The sequence below is a fragment of the Zosterops lateralis genome, assembly GCF_965231275.1.
Source record: "Zosterops lateralis genome assembly, chromosome: 16".
Lineage (NCBI taxonomy): Eukaryota > Metazoa > Chordata > Aves > Passeriformes > Zosteropidae > Zosterops > Zosterops lateralis.
Window position 1 is genome coordinate 3,736,273 of NC_139776.1, and position 12,715 is coordinate 3,748,987.

Consider the following 12,715-nt stretch of genomic DNA (forward strand, 5'->3'; position numbering starts at 1 on the left):
GGTCAACAGGACTAAAAATCCATTAACTAAAGCCATCAAGTGGACTGAAATGGATAATAGATACAAGGAACTTTTATACACCCTCATTTTCTCCCAAATATTCCACTGAAATATTATTGCTTTTAATTATCCTGCTACCTCTCTTTGTGAGATCTTTTCTGGTTTGAGAAGTGAAAGCAACAGAATATTGTTTCACATTGCCAAATGCCGTTTTTTTGGGGACATTCTTGCCCTGAGATACATGCTGGTGTGTCAGAATCTTTGCATTTATTTTAGAATGAAAAATAAAAACCAACAGCCTCTATTCTGTCCAAAGTGTTATATTCACACACAGAAGGAATATCAGTGAATCTGAATTTAATCTGTAAGTGTGCAATGCTCACAATCTTCTGTGTGCAACCTTGTATTTCCCATTAATTTAATTAGTGCAGGATTGAGTCAATAGCCATAAGTCTTCTGATGTCCTTTTACAGCCATTTCCACGCTCTTGTTACCTTATCTTTTTGGAAAACAGTTTTCATTTAACATCCAGCAGTGTCCTTTAACACCTTATTTTGAAGCTTCAAATAGTTAGACTTTTATCACAGAGGCACTGTGCCCATACATATAGTTATTTTATCTTTGCATTATTTGTTCCTAAGGCTGCAGGTTCTTCAGAAGTGAGATTTAATTTTATGGTGAGTCAGGGGTCAGATTGTGCCTGCACTTACCCTTCTGATGGCAGCAGTCTCGTGAAACTCAACTTCATGGATTTTTACAAGATGGGAGCTAATGGAACTAGTTCCAATAAGAAACACAATTTGTTCTAGAGACACATTAGCAGCATTATGTTGTTTAAACAAATGAAAAAAGAGTGAGAACAGCTAATGTGTTGGTATGCTCACTCTTCAAACCATGGGCTCCTAATCAGGACAGCACTAAATAAACCCCTGGCAGTTCACTGGGTTTGTCAAGTGCTGGTGCCTGATGTCCTGAGTCCTGTCACATTTCAGAAAGAAAAAAACAACTTGTAATTGCTGATAGGTTACACAATGTGGGAGTTTTCTTTTTGTTTCATGTAGCTTTTGACACTTTCACACTTTAGTAACACTTGTAATACAAGGAGCTAATTCTTAATTCTGTTGTAAGTCACTGGGAGCTTTGTGAATTAGCTGAGTGTGTTTTTCTTTTTCAGCTACCTCATGCTTTGCTCAGCCTGAAGACAGAGGCACAAGGTGTCTACAGGAGGAGGGAGTGATTCCTGTGGGAGTTAAACCTCACAGAGCCTGTCATGGTTTCTGTTTGGGATGGGATGGGTGTAATACTGGACAACAGCATTAACACACCCATGACTGCCTTGTCCATGGATGCTTTGGTGTATTTTCCCATCCCATTTCCCTCTACAGCCACTGTTCACTGAGGTTTTAGCTTTTTGTATATTTCTAACAATAACTTTTATGTTGTTTGTGTATTCCTTCATGTTTGGAGCTTGAGATGGGCTCCCTTAGCCCCAGCTGGCACCTGGAGGGAAGCAAAGCCTGGAATCTCTTCATACCCGAAACCATAAAAAAATTATGAGGTTTTTTAATTTTCAGTCCAAATTCTGCTTTTTAGAGTCCTTTATGCCTTGTAAACTCCACAGTTAAAATATATTTTAATATTGTGGATTACATGGAAACTATACAAACAAATAGCTTGTAAAAGATACAAGGAGTTATTGCCATCTTTGCTTCAGATGGATCTGGGCATTGCTGAGCCAAATTTCTGTAAGACCTTTTAAAACTGCTCTCAGCCTAAAAGAAAACCTAGGGACACCACTAAGAGTCTCTCCCACGACTCCAGAACTCTTAGGCTCTGTGGCATTTAAAAATAGTGACTGTGATGTTCCCTGTTTCTCCTGAGATCCCCCCCTCTTCCAGCAAGGGCAGCTCAACAGATGTATTTGATGACATTAGCTGTGACCTCCTAGTTGTTTGCTCTATTCACATAATTATTTTACTGTGGGTGTTTCTAAATATAGTAACTGGATGATGTAAGAAGGTGTGTTTCGTGGGAACAGCGTGGTAGATAATCGAATTTTGCAAATGAGGGTAAATAATATTTGTATAGCAAAGGACATTCCACTAACTCACGTGTAGGGGTGAAAAATTACCTGTGTGGTTTAGGGTTATACAAAGAGGGGCTATACAAAGAGCAAAGCACCAACCTTTGTTTTCCAGGTCTAACTGATAAATTGTGTAATTTTTGCAATGAGGTTTCCAAAATATATTTTAGAGAAGAAAATGGAGCTGGGCAAGGAGTAAAACCATATGTAGAAACAGGTGTGTGCATCCAGCAGTCCTCTGCTGCTGCAGAGAGCATCCCTTGGTACCTTGAGCCCCCCAATCCTGGCCTCTGGTACCTTGAGCCCCCCAATCCTGGCTCCTGGTACCCTGAGCCCCCCAATCCTGGCTCCTGGTACCCTGAGCCCCCAATCCTGGCTCCTGGTACCTTGAGCCCCCCAATCCTGGCTCCTGGTACCTTGAGCTCCCCTAGTCCTGGTACCTTGAGCCCCCCAATCCTGGCTCCTGGTACCCTGAGCCCCCAGTCCTGGTACCTTGAGCCCCCCAATCCTGGCTCCTGGTACCTTGAACCCCTCAATCCTGGCTCCTGGTACCTTGAGCCCCCCAATCCTGGCTCCTGGTACCTTGAACCCCCCAGTCCTGGTACCTTGAACCCCCCAATCCTGGCTCCTGGTACCTTGAACCCCTCAATCCTGGCTCCTGGTACCTTGAGCCCCCCAGTCCTGGCAGGATGGACAGGGACAAGCAGGGATAGGAAAACAGACACAAACCACTCAACACCATAACTTCCACACCAATTATTTCTGAGCGTTAGCACACGGCATCGGCGGGGCACAGTTTATCCCGACCCCAATGAGCTCCCTGCTCCTCCACACTCCGGGGCGGGGGGCGGGCGGTGCCGGGGCACACGGGGGCTCCGGGGGAGGCTGCGGGGCCCCCGGGCGGCGGCGGGGCCGGTTCGAAGAGGGCGCCGGCGGCGGCGCGGGGTGACGCGGGCATCATGTGAGCGGCCCCGCTCGCTCCCGGCGTGCAGTGTGCGCCCGCTCGCCCCACCCCGCGCTCCGCCGCCGAGCCGCTCAATAGGGGAAGGGAAAAAAAAAAAAAAAAAAAAAAAAAAAAGGAAAGGAAAAAAAAAATTAAGAGGAAAAAAAAAAAAAAAAATGAGGGAGAGAGCAGGAAAAATAAGACGGGGAAAAATCCGCCCGTGAGGTTCTGCTTGCTTGTTCGTGGGTACAGCAACACAAGAGCAAACGGGCGCTTTTTTTTTTTTTTTTTTTTTTTAATTTTTTATTTTGCATTTTTCTCCTCGCCGTGAGGATTCAGCCGCTTGGAAACCGCATGTGAAAAAGAGCAGCAGCAGCAAGGAAAAGGGAGAAAAAAAAAAAAAAAAAAAAAAGAAAGAAAAAAAAAAAAAAAAGAAGGGGGGGTTTGGCTTGTAACCCCCCCGCCCCGGTGCGGGAGGAAGGACCCGCGGCCCCAGGGCGAAGGAGCTGCGGCGGCCGGCGAGGGAAGGACCGCGGCTCCTGAGCCCCGGGGCGGAGAGCCGAGCAGAGACATTTCCCGATCCTCCCCGCCGACGATTTGGGGAGGTTTCCGCGCCTGGAGCCCCGTGCCTTTTTGGATCTAAAGAGGATTATTATTATATTTTTGGGGGTGGCACTGAAGCTGGATTCGCTCCCGTGCGAGCGGCGCGGGGGGGGACATTGGTGCCGCCTCTAGAGGAGCCCGGCCGGGGCGCGGAGATCCCCGCGGATCGCTCCGCACCCCCCGGGAAAGGTGCGCCGAGGGGATCGGCGGGGGGCGGGGGAGGAGAGCAGAGCAGAGGAGAGGCAGCTGCAGCTGCCGGGGAGGAGGCCCGGCGGAGCGGCAGCAAAGTCATCGCGATCGGCCCCCCCTCGGCTGCCTTCGGGCTCGGCGCTCTCCATGTCTCTGGCTCTGGGCAGCGGCCGCCACAGCAGCGAGTAGGGGGGGAGGAGGAGGAGGAGGAGAGGAGGAGGAGGAGGAGGAAGAAGAAGGGAGCCCGGGAGTGCCTCCCTCCCTCCCTCCCCCCGGCAGCCCCGGCCGCCTCCCGTCCCCTCGCCCCGCGTCCCTGCCTTCCCCTCCCCAAGATGGGCTGTTTAGGGAACAGCAAGACGGAGGATCAGCGCAACGAGGAGAAGGCGCAGCGGGAGGCCAACAAGAAGATCGAGAAGCAGCTGCAGAAGGACAAGCAGGTCTATAGGGCCACGCACCGGCTCCTCCTGCTGGGTAAGGGGTCGCGGGCCGTCCCCTCCCCGCCGGGGCAGCGGCCCCAGCCCCGGGCACGGCGAGGCCGGGGGGGAGAGGCAGAGGTGGGGCCGGGGGGGGGAGAGCGGAGCCGCAGGGCCCACCCGGGGCCGCGGGGATCCGCTATGGCAGCGCCCGGGGCGGCGGGGCCGGGGCCGCCGGGGGGACCGAGGGGGAGCGGCGGGAGGGCTCGGGCAGCGCCCGGGGCGCCGCGGGAGGGGCCGGGGCAGGTACAGAGCGGCGGAGCGGGGCCGCTTCCCCGCCCGCGGGCCTCGGGCGGCCCTGGGGAAAGGGGGCCGGGGATGCCGCGGCCGGGGGCCCCGCAGATAAACAGGGCAGGGCAGTGACAGCGGGCCGGCGGCGCGACCAGCCAGGGCCGGACACCGTGCCCAGCGACGTGCGGCCAGGCCGGGGAGAGGAGGAAGAGGAAGGGAGGAAGTCGGGGAATGGTTTGGGGGAAACGGAGGGAGGATGTCGGTCCCGGAGGGAAGCGCGGCCGCGTTGGGCCCGGCGGGCTCGGCCCCGGCCCGGGGGCTCGGCACCTCCGCTGGCGCACCAGGAATTGACGGTACCGCGGGCACGGCCGGGCTCCAGGTGCCCTTCCAGCCGCTCCTTTGGGTTACCTGCCCGTGTTTTTCACCAGAGACATTTACAAATGTAAGCTGTGGCTTTCAGGGAAAGGAAAGGTCCGAATATCTGTGCCGGAGAGGGCAGGGAAATGTTTGCCAGGCTCGTTATTTCGGAGTATTTCGAGGGAGTGTTTGAGGATCAGCTGCACTGGAGCCGTGGGTTGTTTTGGTCACGCCGAGGGAGCCTGTGCACGTTCTGCAGGGCTGAGCACAGGGTAGGCCTCGCCGGGCTGACTCAGTTTTGGGGGGAAAAAAAACCACCTTAATTGAAGCGAGAAAAAAAAAAAATAATAATTTTTTGAAGGCGGTGAATTTGGAAGCTTACTATCACCAGTGAAATGTTTCAAATAGTCGTTTGAAGAAAGTGAGTTAATGTAAGTGGAGGATGGCTGGGACTAGAGCAGCACCTGCAGCATGAGGAGCCTGCCAGGGCTTCAGCAGAAATCTTTTAACAGGGTAATTTGGACTTCAGCTCTTGGGAAATGTCTTGGACTTCCAGATTTCAGGCTGAGCATTACGTAGATACGTAGAAACTATTTGTCATCAGACGAGTTGCTTTCGTAAGAGGCGAAATTTCAGCAAACAAGAAACATGATGGGCTTGCCTGGGTTTTCTTTCTGTTTTCTTTAGTTTTGGTGGATGAAAAATAGTTTAGATAATTGCAAATAAAAATTTGCGTGTGTTAACGGTGGCAGTAAAGTCATCTGTGTGTGTGTTTTAAAGTGATAGTTCAGCTGTTACAGTTTCTGCCATGAATTGTGGATAGTCTGTAACTCAGACTCACTGGTAAAAAATATAAAAGCTCATCTCCCTATTATTATCTTACATTTCCTCTACAAGACACGTGAAATAAAGAAACCAGGCGCTTAGAAACTGCTCTTAATCTTTTCAAATCATATTCAAATAACAACAAAGAGGAGCTGCTGAATATTCTAGTGGGTTTGTGCTGCTGCTCGTAGGCCCCATCGCTGTACACGTGCTTGCCCCGCTGCCACGAGCTGAAATTAATGGAACTCTCCTTGGTGGTGAGCTTAAAACGTGTGTGTGTGTGTAATTATTGCTGAGAATATGGCCTTAATGAGTAGCCAAATATAAAGCTAGACTTATGGAGAAATACATCATTTTTGGTTCTCTGGTGTTGTACCCGATCCAGAGAACCCAGGTGTGTCAATACCAAACCGTATGTGTTTATAGCAAATGCAACAACTGTCCAGCCTCCTCCTTGGACCAAGTGAAGTAAAGATTTTGGCTCCCAATGCTTATAAAATTTGATTTAATGTTGCAGCTGAAATTTAGTTGTTGTTAATTTTTAAGTGGACATATGACTATAGCAGATACTGCCTTTGTGAATAATTCTTAGTTGTGGAGATGATCCAGTCTGTCTTATCCCAAGATACTAATTCTTGGTTGGTGTAGCCACCTGTGTTTATTGCATGGTGCAGTCTGCCTGATCAGACAGAGGGTGTAATGTATAAAATAGCAGCTTAGGCGTGTGCATAAAGAGTTGTACATAAAAACTGCTCTCTAAATGCTTACAAAACATCAGTGAGCAAGGAGAGGAAAAAGGAGTAAGGCTCTGGGATTAAAGTGGCAAAACATGCAACCAGGTTTTATGGGGAGCAAAGGAGGACTTTGGGGAATTCATGAGGGAGAAGGAAAAGAAAGGAGAAAGCAGAGAGGGAAAGCATTTGTGGAGAAAATGAACCTTGAAATGTAGCTGCTAAAATACAGTTTTGAACATGAGGCTCAAAATGGAGGCTTGTGCTGTCAGTGTGTGCTAGCAGAGGCCTGACATCCTATAAATACAAACTGTACCTCCCTGCCCGTTCTGCCACAGACGTTCGGTTCCTGTGGCTGAGACACAGCCTGAGGAGGGGAATAAACGAGTAGCCAGGAGATGCTAAGGGGAATCTTTCTAAATTCTGCCACGTTACGATACTACTCCTGCAAAAAAAATACGTTTGCTTTATATAGAAAGCTGCCGTTCTGGCAGCGTGGAGCAGCTCAATTAAATGCTGCTGTTGGAGTTGTTCAGCGTGCATGGAAAAACGGGTACTATAGGCAGATGGGCTGCCCTGTGCACTGGCATCCGAGCAGCACAGCAGAAATAGCATCCATCTACTTATGGAAACTGGAGTAAAGTGGAGTGGGGTTTTTGCACTGCAGGTACAGGAGGGGAGAGCTGCAGGGGGGGGATCTTTGGAGCAAGGCAGCCACAAAAGGTGGTCTCTGCCTCTCTCGTGTGTAGGGTTGATTTTGGAGCATGTGGGGAGGGTGGGAGGCTGCTTACAAGACACAAATAAGAGGAGGTTTTTTGTAGCTTTGTGGGTGGAGGCTTAAAGGGATGCCTTCCTTTTTCAAATGTGAGTATCTACATATTTTATTCCTTGTGATTTAAGTTACGGAGTTTGACTGGGTGATGATGAACTGCAGCCAAACTCTAGAATTCTTTAAGGATATAACAGAATTTCTTTGATTTAATAGGGACTTCAGTCAGTCATTCTCTCTGTCAGATAGAGAGGTTGTGATGTTCCCTGTTGTCTTCTCTGTAAAATGTTGAACTTGTCCATTTTCTTTCCAAATACTGCAGTCTGCTTTTAACATTGACACTGGAAAAATGGACAGTGAAATGATCCAAGATTCAGATCTGACACATGACTTGAGCTGGGCATTTATTTTTAGCTACAACTGAAGTTTCCAGTGGCAATTATTTCTTTCACTTTTCGCTCTTGCGCTGAGAAACCCAACTTTCTCGATTTTACCCCAAAGAAAAAAAAATTCTAGTGTGTGCCTTAATCACTTGTGCTTCCTTCTGAAATTGATTTACTTTCATTTTCTAGGTGCTGGTGAATCCGGTAAAAGCACAATAGTCAAGCAGATGAGGATCCTGCACGTGAATGGATTTAATGCTGAGTAAGTGCATTTGCTTTTTCACTTCACAACGCACCTTCTTCCTCTGCACCACAGTCAGTGCTCCTGGTTTATATCTTGTGTATTTTCCTCTTGCTGCTGTTTCACTGTCTCTAGAATCTGGATGTGTATTTTTAGAGGAGATTAATAGACATTAACCTGAAGAAGTCAGGCACCAGTCATAAGTAAGATCTAGCAGTGTAAAATTATTTAGATCAAGGCAGAGCTGATTTGATTGAGTTTAGTGGGTTTGTTAACTGCAGTTTCTTTCACAACATGGCTGACACTGATTTACCTCAGCTATAGCACATTGATTCATATTGCTGTAAACGTGCCTTGTGTCAGTGTACAAATTGAGCACAGTTTTCTTTATTTGGAGCAAGTAAGGCTTTATTTTCTGTGTTGTCACAGAATGAAATCATACTCTGAATTTTGGATATTTTGTTGTGTTTGCCTGTCCAGATGTTTGTGTTAAATTGTCTTTCTAGGAGCTTTTATTTTTTGTATCTAATATCTGTTATTTGGCCGTTGTGAAGAGGAGAATGGCATTAAGATAGGGAAAATGGATATCTTGTTATTTGTCTGAGAAGGATTTATATTTGCTAACTTTTTGACTAACTTTGCTGGAGAGTACGAGGAGATTCTTCTGCATGTTAATTTATGCTTGCAGTTCTCTGTGTGTGTATAGCAAAAGCTGCTAAATTAATACTAATTGAATCAAAGGGTTGAAATTTCAAAGCTTATTTTCTGTGCTTTTTTTTTTTTTTAAGATTGTATTATTGGTTTTGTCTTGCTTGTTTTTGACTGTAACAGTTTTGTACTGCCATCCTTTAGCTTTTAGTGGTATCATCTATTTTGTGAATCCTGCCTTATTGGGAAGGTTAAGCTTTCATTAGTCTTCCAGTAGTTAATTCTTTAATAAGAATATCTGAGCTGAAAGTTTAGCCAAGGAGTCTGGACAGTAGTTCCTAATCAGCAAGTGATAGTTCAGGATAAGGTACATAGTCTTTTGGCTGAAAGTTCAGACTGATTCATAATAAATGCATTACGTGCTACATGTTTTTAGCTCCTCTTTATAAGGAATATTTTCTGTTTCCAAAATGACTTTTTCATAAGTGCCTGGTCCTGCATCCTGTTACTGCTGAGCTGTCTCTGTCATTTGCTTTGCTGCAGAGACATCTTAAAAGACTTGAATGAGTTGACTTGGTTGAGTAGGTCTCAATATTGGGTGCTGAGTAAAAGGTTCATAAATGAAAGTGGAAGTGGATCCCTGGTACCTTTGAAAGTATCAAGCAACAGGGTTTTTCTAAGTTTTTAAGCACGTGGATGCTCTTAAAGGGGTAACAATGCTGTGTAATGGATGGTGTATGGTGTAACCTCAACCCTGCAAGCTGCATCCCCAAATCTGTGTGGAGCTGGGAGCCCAGAGACCTGTGCAGAACTGGTGAGGGACTGGGACACACCAGGATTTGCAGCTGCAGGGGTTTCCTTGAGTGTCTCACTTTGCATTGTAGCTTTGGGCAGAGCTGAGCCTGCAGCTGGAATCCAGGGCAACATGGCAAATTTGGCCTCAGGAGGAGAGGCTGGCTTCTGCCTTCTCATAGCAAGGGATTTGGATTACGGGGCAGCCCTGTGCCAGCACAGCCCTGCTGCCAATCACAGGCACGTCCCAGTCAGGGAATGGCAGGGGAGCTGCCTGGGGCTCAGGAGCTGTGGGGTTGTCCACCCATGGCATTTTGTCCCATGTGCTTGTCTTTGGTGGATTATATGTGTTGGAGCACTGGGGTGCATAAAAATCCAATACAGAAGTGTGGTGTATTTAAAGTGTACAGGGAGTAAGTTAGAATGCATCGTTTTTAGGGTTCTACTGCCAAAAATAATCAGTAGATCATAACATACACTTTACAACAGGGAAAAGGCTGTTTTTCAGTGTTTCGAAATTCTTGCAAATTGCACATCTGTCCTTAAATAACTTTGCATTTTCTTCCAAATAACTAACTGCTCTCTATGTTATGTCGCTTTCCATTACCCTTTTTTGCCTGATTCATTCCCTTTCTGCCCAGCTTACCTTGTGGAAGAATGATGTGGGATTCAGCTGATGAAAGAAATAGCATGGAGGGTTTTTTGGAAGGGGAGGTAGGAAGAGCAGGGCATTACTTCTCTTCATGTCCTGATCAGTTTCTCTGGAACATAAACATGTTTGCATACAACACCACAGCTGATGTGATGAATAGCAGGAGGAAGGTGGTGAAAACAGTAATATGCTGCAGATGAGGAGACTTTGCTTCAATTTTAGTGTGCTTGTACATAAGTGGATTTGAATTATTTCTGTTGGTGCAGCTTATTCTTTTGCTTTGAGAGAAATCCAGTTTAAAGTTCTGTCTTAGAATTGTTTGCCTTTGGCTTGGTTGCCCTGTGGCAATGGATGTTTGAAGCAGAGAGAGGATACCTGTTCAGAGAAATGTGAACGAGGGAATCAAATGTTTTTATTTAGTGTTATTCTTCTTTCTGGTGACTATACAGGATATCTAGTGGTAAAAACGCTGGTCTACTTCAGTGAGTGTGAGGGGATTTTATTTGGTTTGATTTTAGGATTCTGGCCCTAAATAGTTGAAGTCGTCGTGTGCCTTTAGGTGAACTGTTGTAGCATTTAGCAAGGTGAAATCTGTGTAGTTCTACAGAACGAGAATTTCCTCTGGGACTCCAATTCTCAATCCCTTTAGCAAATTAATTATTTGAGGAACTGTATGGAACCAAGTGCTCCAGGTAATTAATGTGCTGAATAGTTAAAGGTAAGATTAATGTGATGGTGGTTAAAGTTGTAGGCAAGTTAACTACAGTAAAGACTATTTTTTTTTTTAATGTTCCTTTTATAATCCATAGTTGAAGTAGAGACAATTTTTTTTTTCTCTGCTGCTGTAGTGAGGGTGGTGTGTGGGATGTAAGAGTGCTGTGGCATTGGTAAGGGGAGTTGAGTATTTGAGAAACAAGGCTTGTTCTACAGCACAGGGTTTTCTGCATGGAGTTTTTTGGAAGGACTTAGCCCACTTTCAGCTCTTGCAGAATGGCTTCAGGTGGCTGTGCTATCATCTGACATCTTCTGCAGCAATTCCGTGAAAAATGGGAGCGTGGCCTCCCCACAGTATTTTCCCAGTGTTCCTGGGCTTTAACATGGAAGAGCTGCCTGCTAAGCATAATGAAGAAGCCATATCAACCAAATTTTCTACTCTGTGCATTACTGCCAACAACAGAGGCCCTTTTGATGTAGAAAGGGTTTAAATTTGGCTTTTAATAGCAGGAAGCCTGTGACTTCCCTTCCTTTCCTTCCCTCCCTCCTCAACACTTCAACTGCCTTTTCATGAGGCAGTTCCAGAGGAGTAGGTATCTGCTGCTGCAAACTGTATGTTGTGAACATCCACTGATAAGGTGGAGCCAAAACCTTCTCTTTTTGGCTGTGCAGAAGTTTAGATGGCAATCTTTCTGAGCTGGAAAAGATGAAAAATGGAAAAGGGAGGATAAGGAGGAGTAAGGAATATACTTGGAAGAATTAAATGTGTAGCTCAGGTTGAAGAGGAAAAGAAAAACAGCTCCTTTTTGTGCTGTCTAGAGACTGGGGTTCTTTGCTTCTAAAAAACATGGCCTTTCACTTACTTCTGATTTCTTTAAGTCATCTTTCCCCTCTGTGATCACTGTGGCTTTGGCTGACAGACTCTAAGGAGAGGGTCATTGTCATGCACAATTTTAGAAAGCAGGGAATAATTGGCAGGGGCAAGACACAATTTTGAAGTGTCATGGGAAAAACTGGGACAAGCAGAAATATTTAAATAGAAATAAATGGTTGAAATGTGACTTACGAAATCCACTACAAAGATTGACAAATAAGGGGAATATGCCTTTGTGATTATTAAGTTTGGATAGTGGTTAAGATTCAGGAAATCTTGAGGTTACAGGAAATTTCAGGTAATGCTTTTCAGTCTCAATTTCTCAAATCATAGTGTAAAATGTTGACACTTTCTTGAACTAGTACTAGTATGTTGAAGTGCTGAATAGGAGTTTGTGTATTTATGAAATCTGGTAGTGTCGATGGCACAAGCAGAGCTGAATGGCTTTGTTTTCAAGACTTAGATGGCAAATATATTTGCATTTCTCTTGTACTTTTAAAAATTACTTTCTCTTAGTGGGAAAGCTAAGAAAGCCATGTGAATCTCTTAGAAATTTTGAATATTTTCTCTTTTCTCACTAAGATTTAGGAGTTTGTGAGTGAGGAAAAGTAGTCATTGATGGTTTCTAATCTTTTCTTAATACATCCATTACCACCATTGTGTCACATAAAGCAGTAAATAATATTCTCTAATCACTTTAGTCAGTGTCAGTCTCTCTTGTAAGTGAAATAGTTTCTGGTTCAATAACTTTTCAGTTGTCTGATACTGTGGGGTTTTTTTCTAACTTTGGTCTTTTTAGCCATGTGATTTTATGGAAGAGAAGTGAACGTTATGAGCAAGGGAAAAGTATAATATTTATAACTAAGGATTCCAAAATAATGAATTCCCTCCTAATGGCTAATATTAGCTTGTATACACAAATATGATTGCTCTGTTTTTATAGTTCCTTTACATTTGTGCATCAATCCCATGTTTTCAGAATGGTCACTTCAGTTCCTTGCCAAGAAACAAAGAGACTTTATCGTGTTTTACTTGACTGGCAACAAAAGTAATTTTTTCCTGGTGTTTGAGTAAAATTGAAAATTGGAGTGGGGGAGGCTTGGGGTGTGTGATTCCCCTCTCCCCCTTTCTTTCTTTTTTTGCATCGCAGTGTCTGTTGAGAGGCTTCTGCAGCTTTCAGGCACAAACTTTTGGGGATTTTTTCTCA

The 12,715-nt window shown here is 45.5% G+C and overlaps 1 protein-coding gene across 2 annotated transcripts in view; it reads left to right on the forward strand.

Moving 5' to 3' along the window:
* Positions 1-12,715, forward strand: part of GNAS (GNAS complex locus) — a gene marked incomplete at its 5' end in the record, with an annotated part of 134,066 nt that overhangs the window by 44,617 nt on the left and 76,734 nt on the right. The window contains 2 exons of one of the 2 annotated variants that reach the window (XM_083873407.1): positions 4,081-4,289; positions 7,777-7,849. In XM_083873407.1, the coding sequence (XP_083729533.1) occupies positions 4,151-4,289; positions 7,777-7,849 (212 nt within the window). Of the gene's footprint in view, positions 1-4,080; positions 4,290-7,776; positions 7,850-12,715 lie in introns of those variants that run through there. The other variant, XM_083873406.1, reaches the window with a different exon arrangement.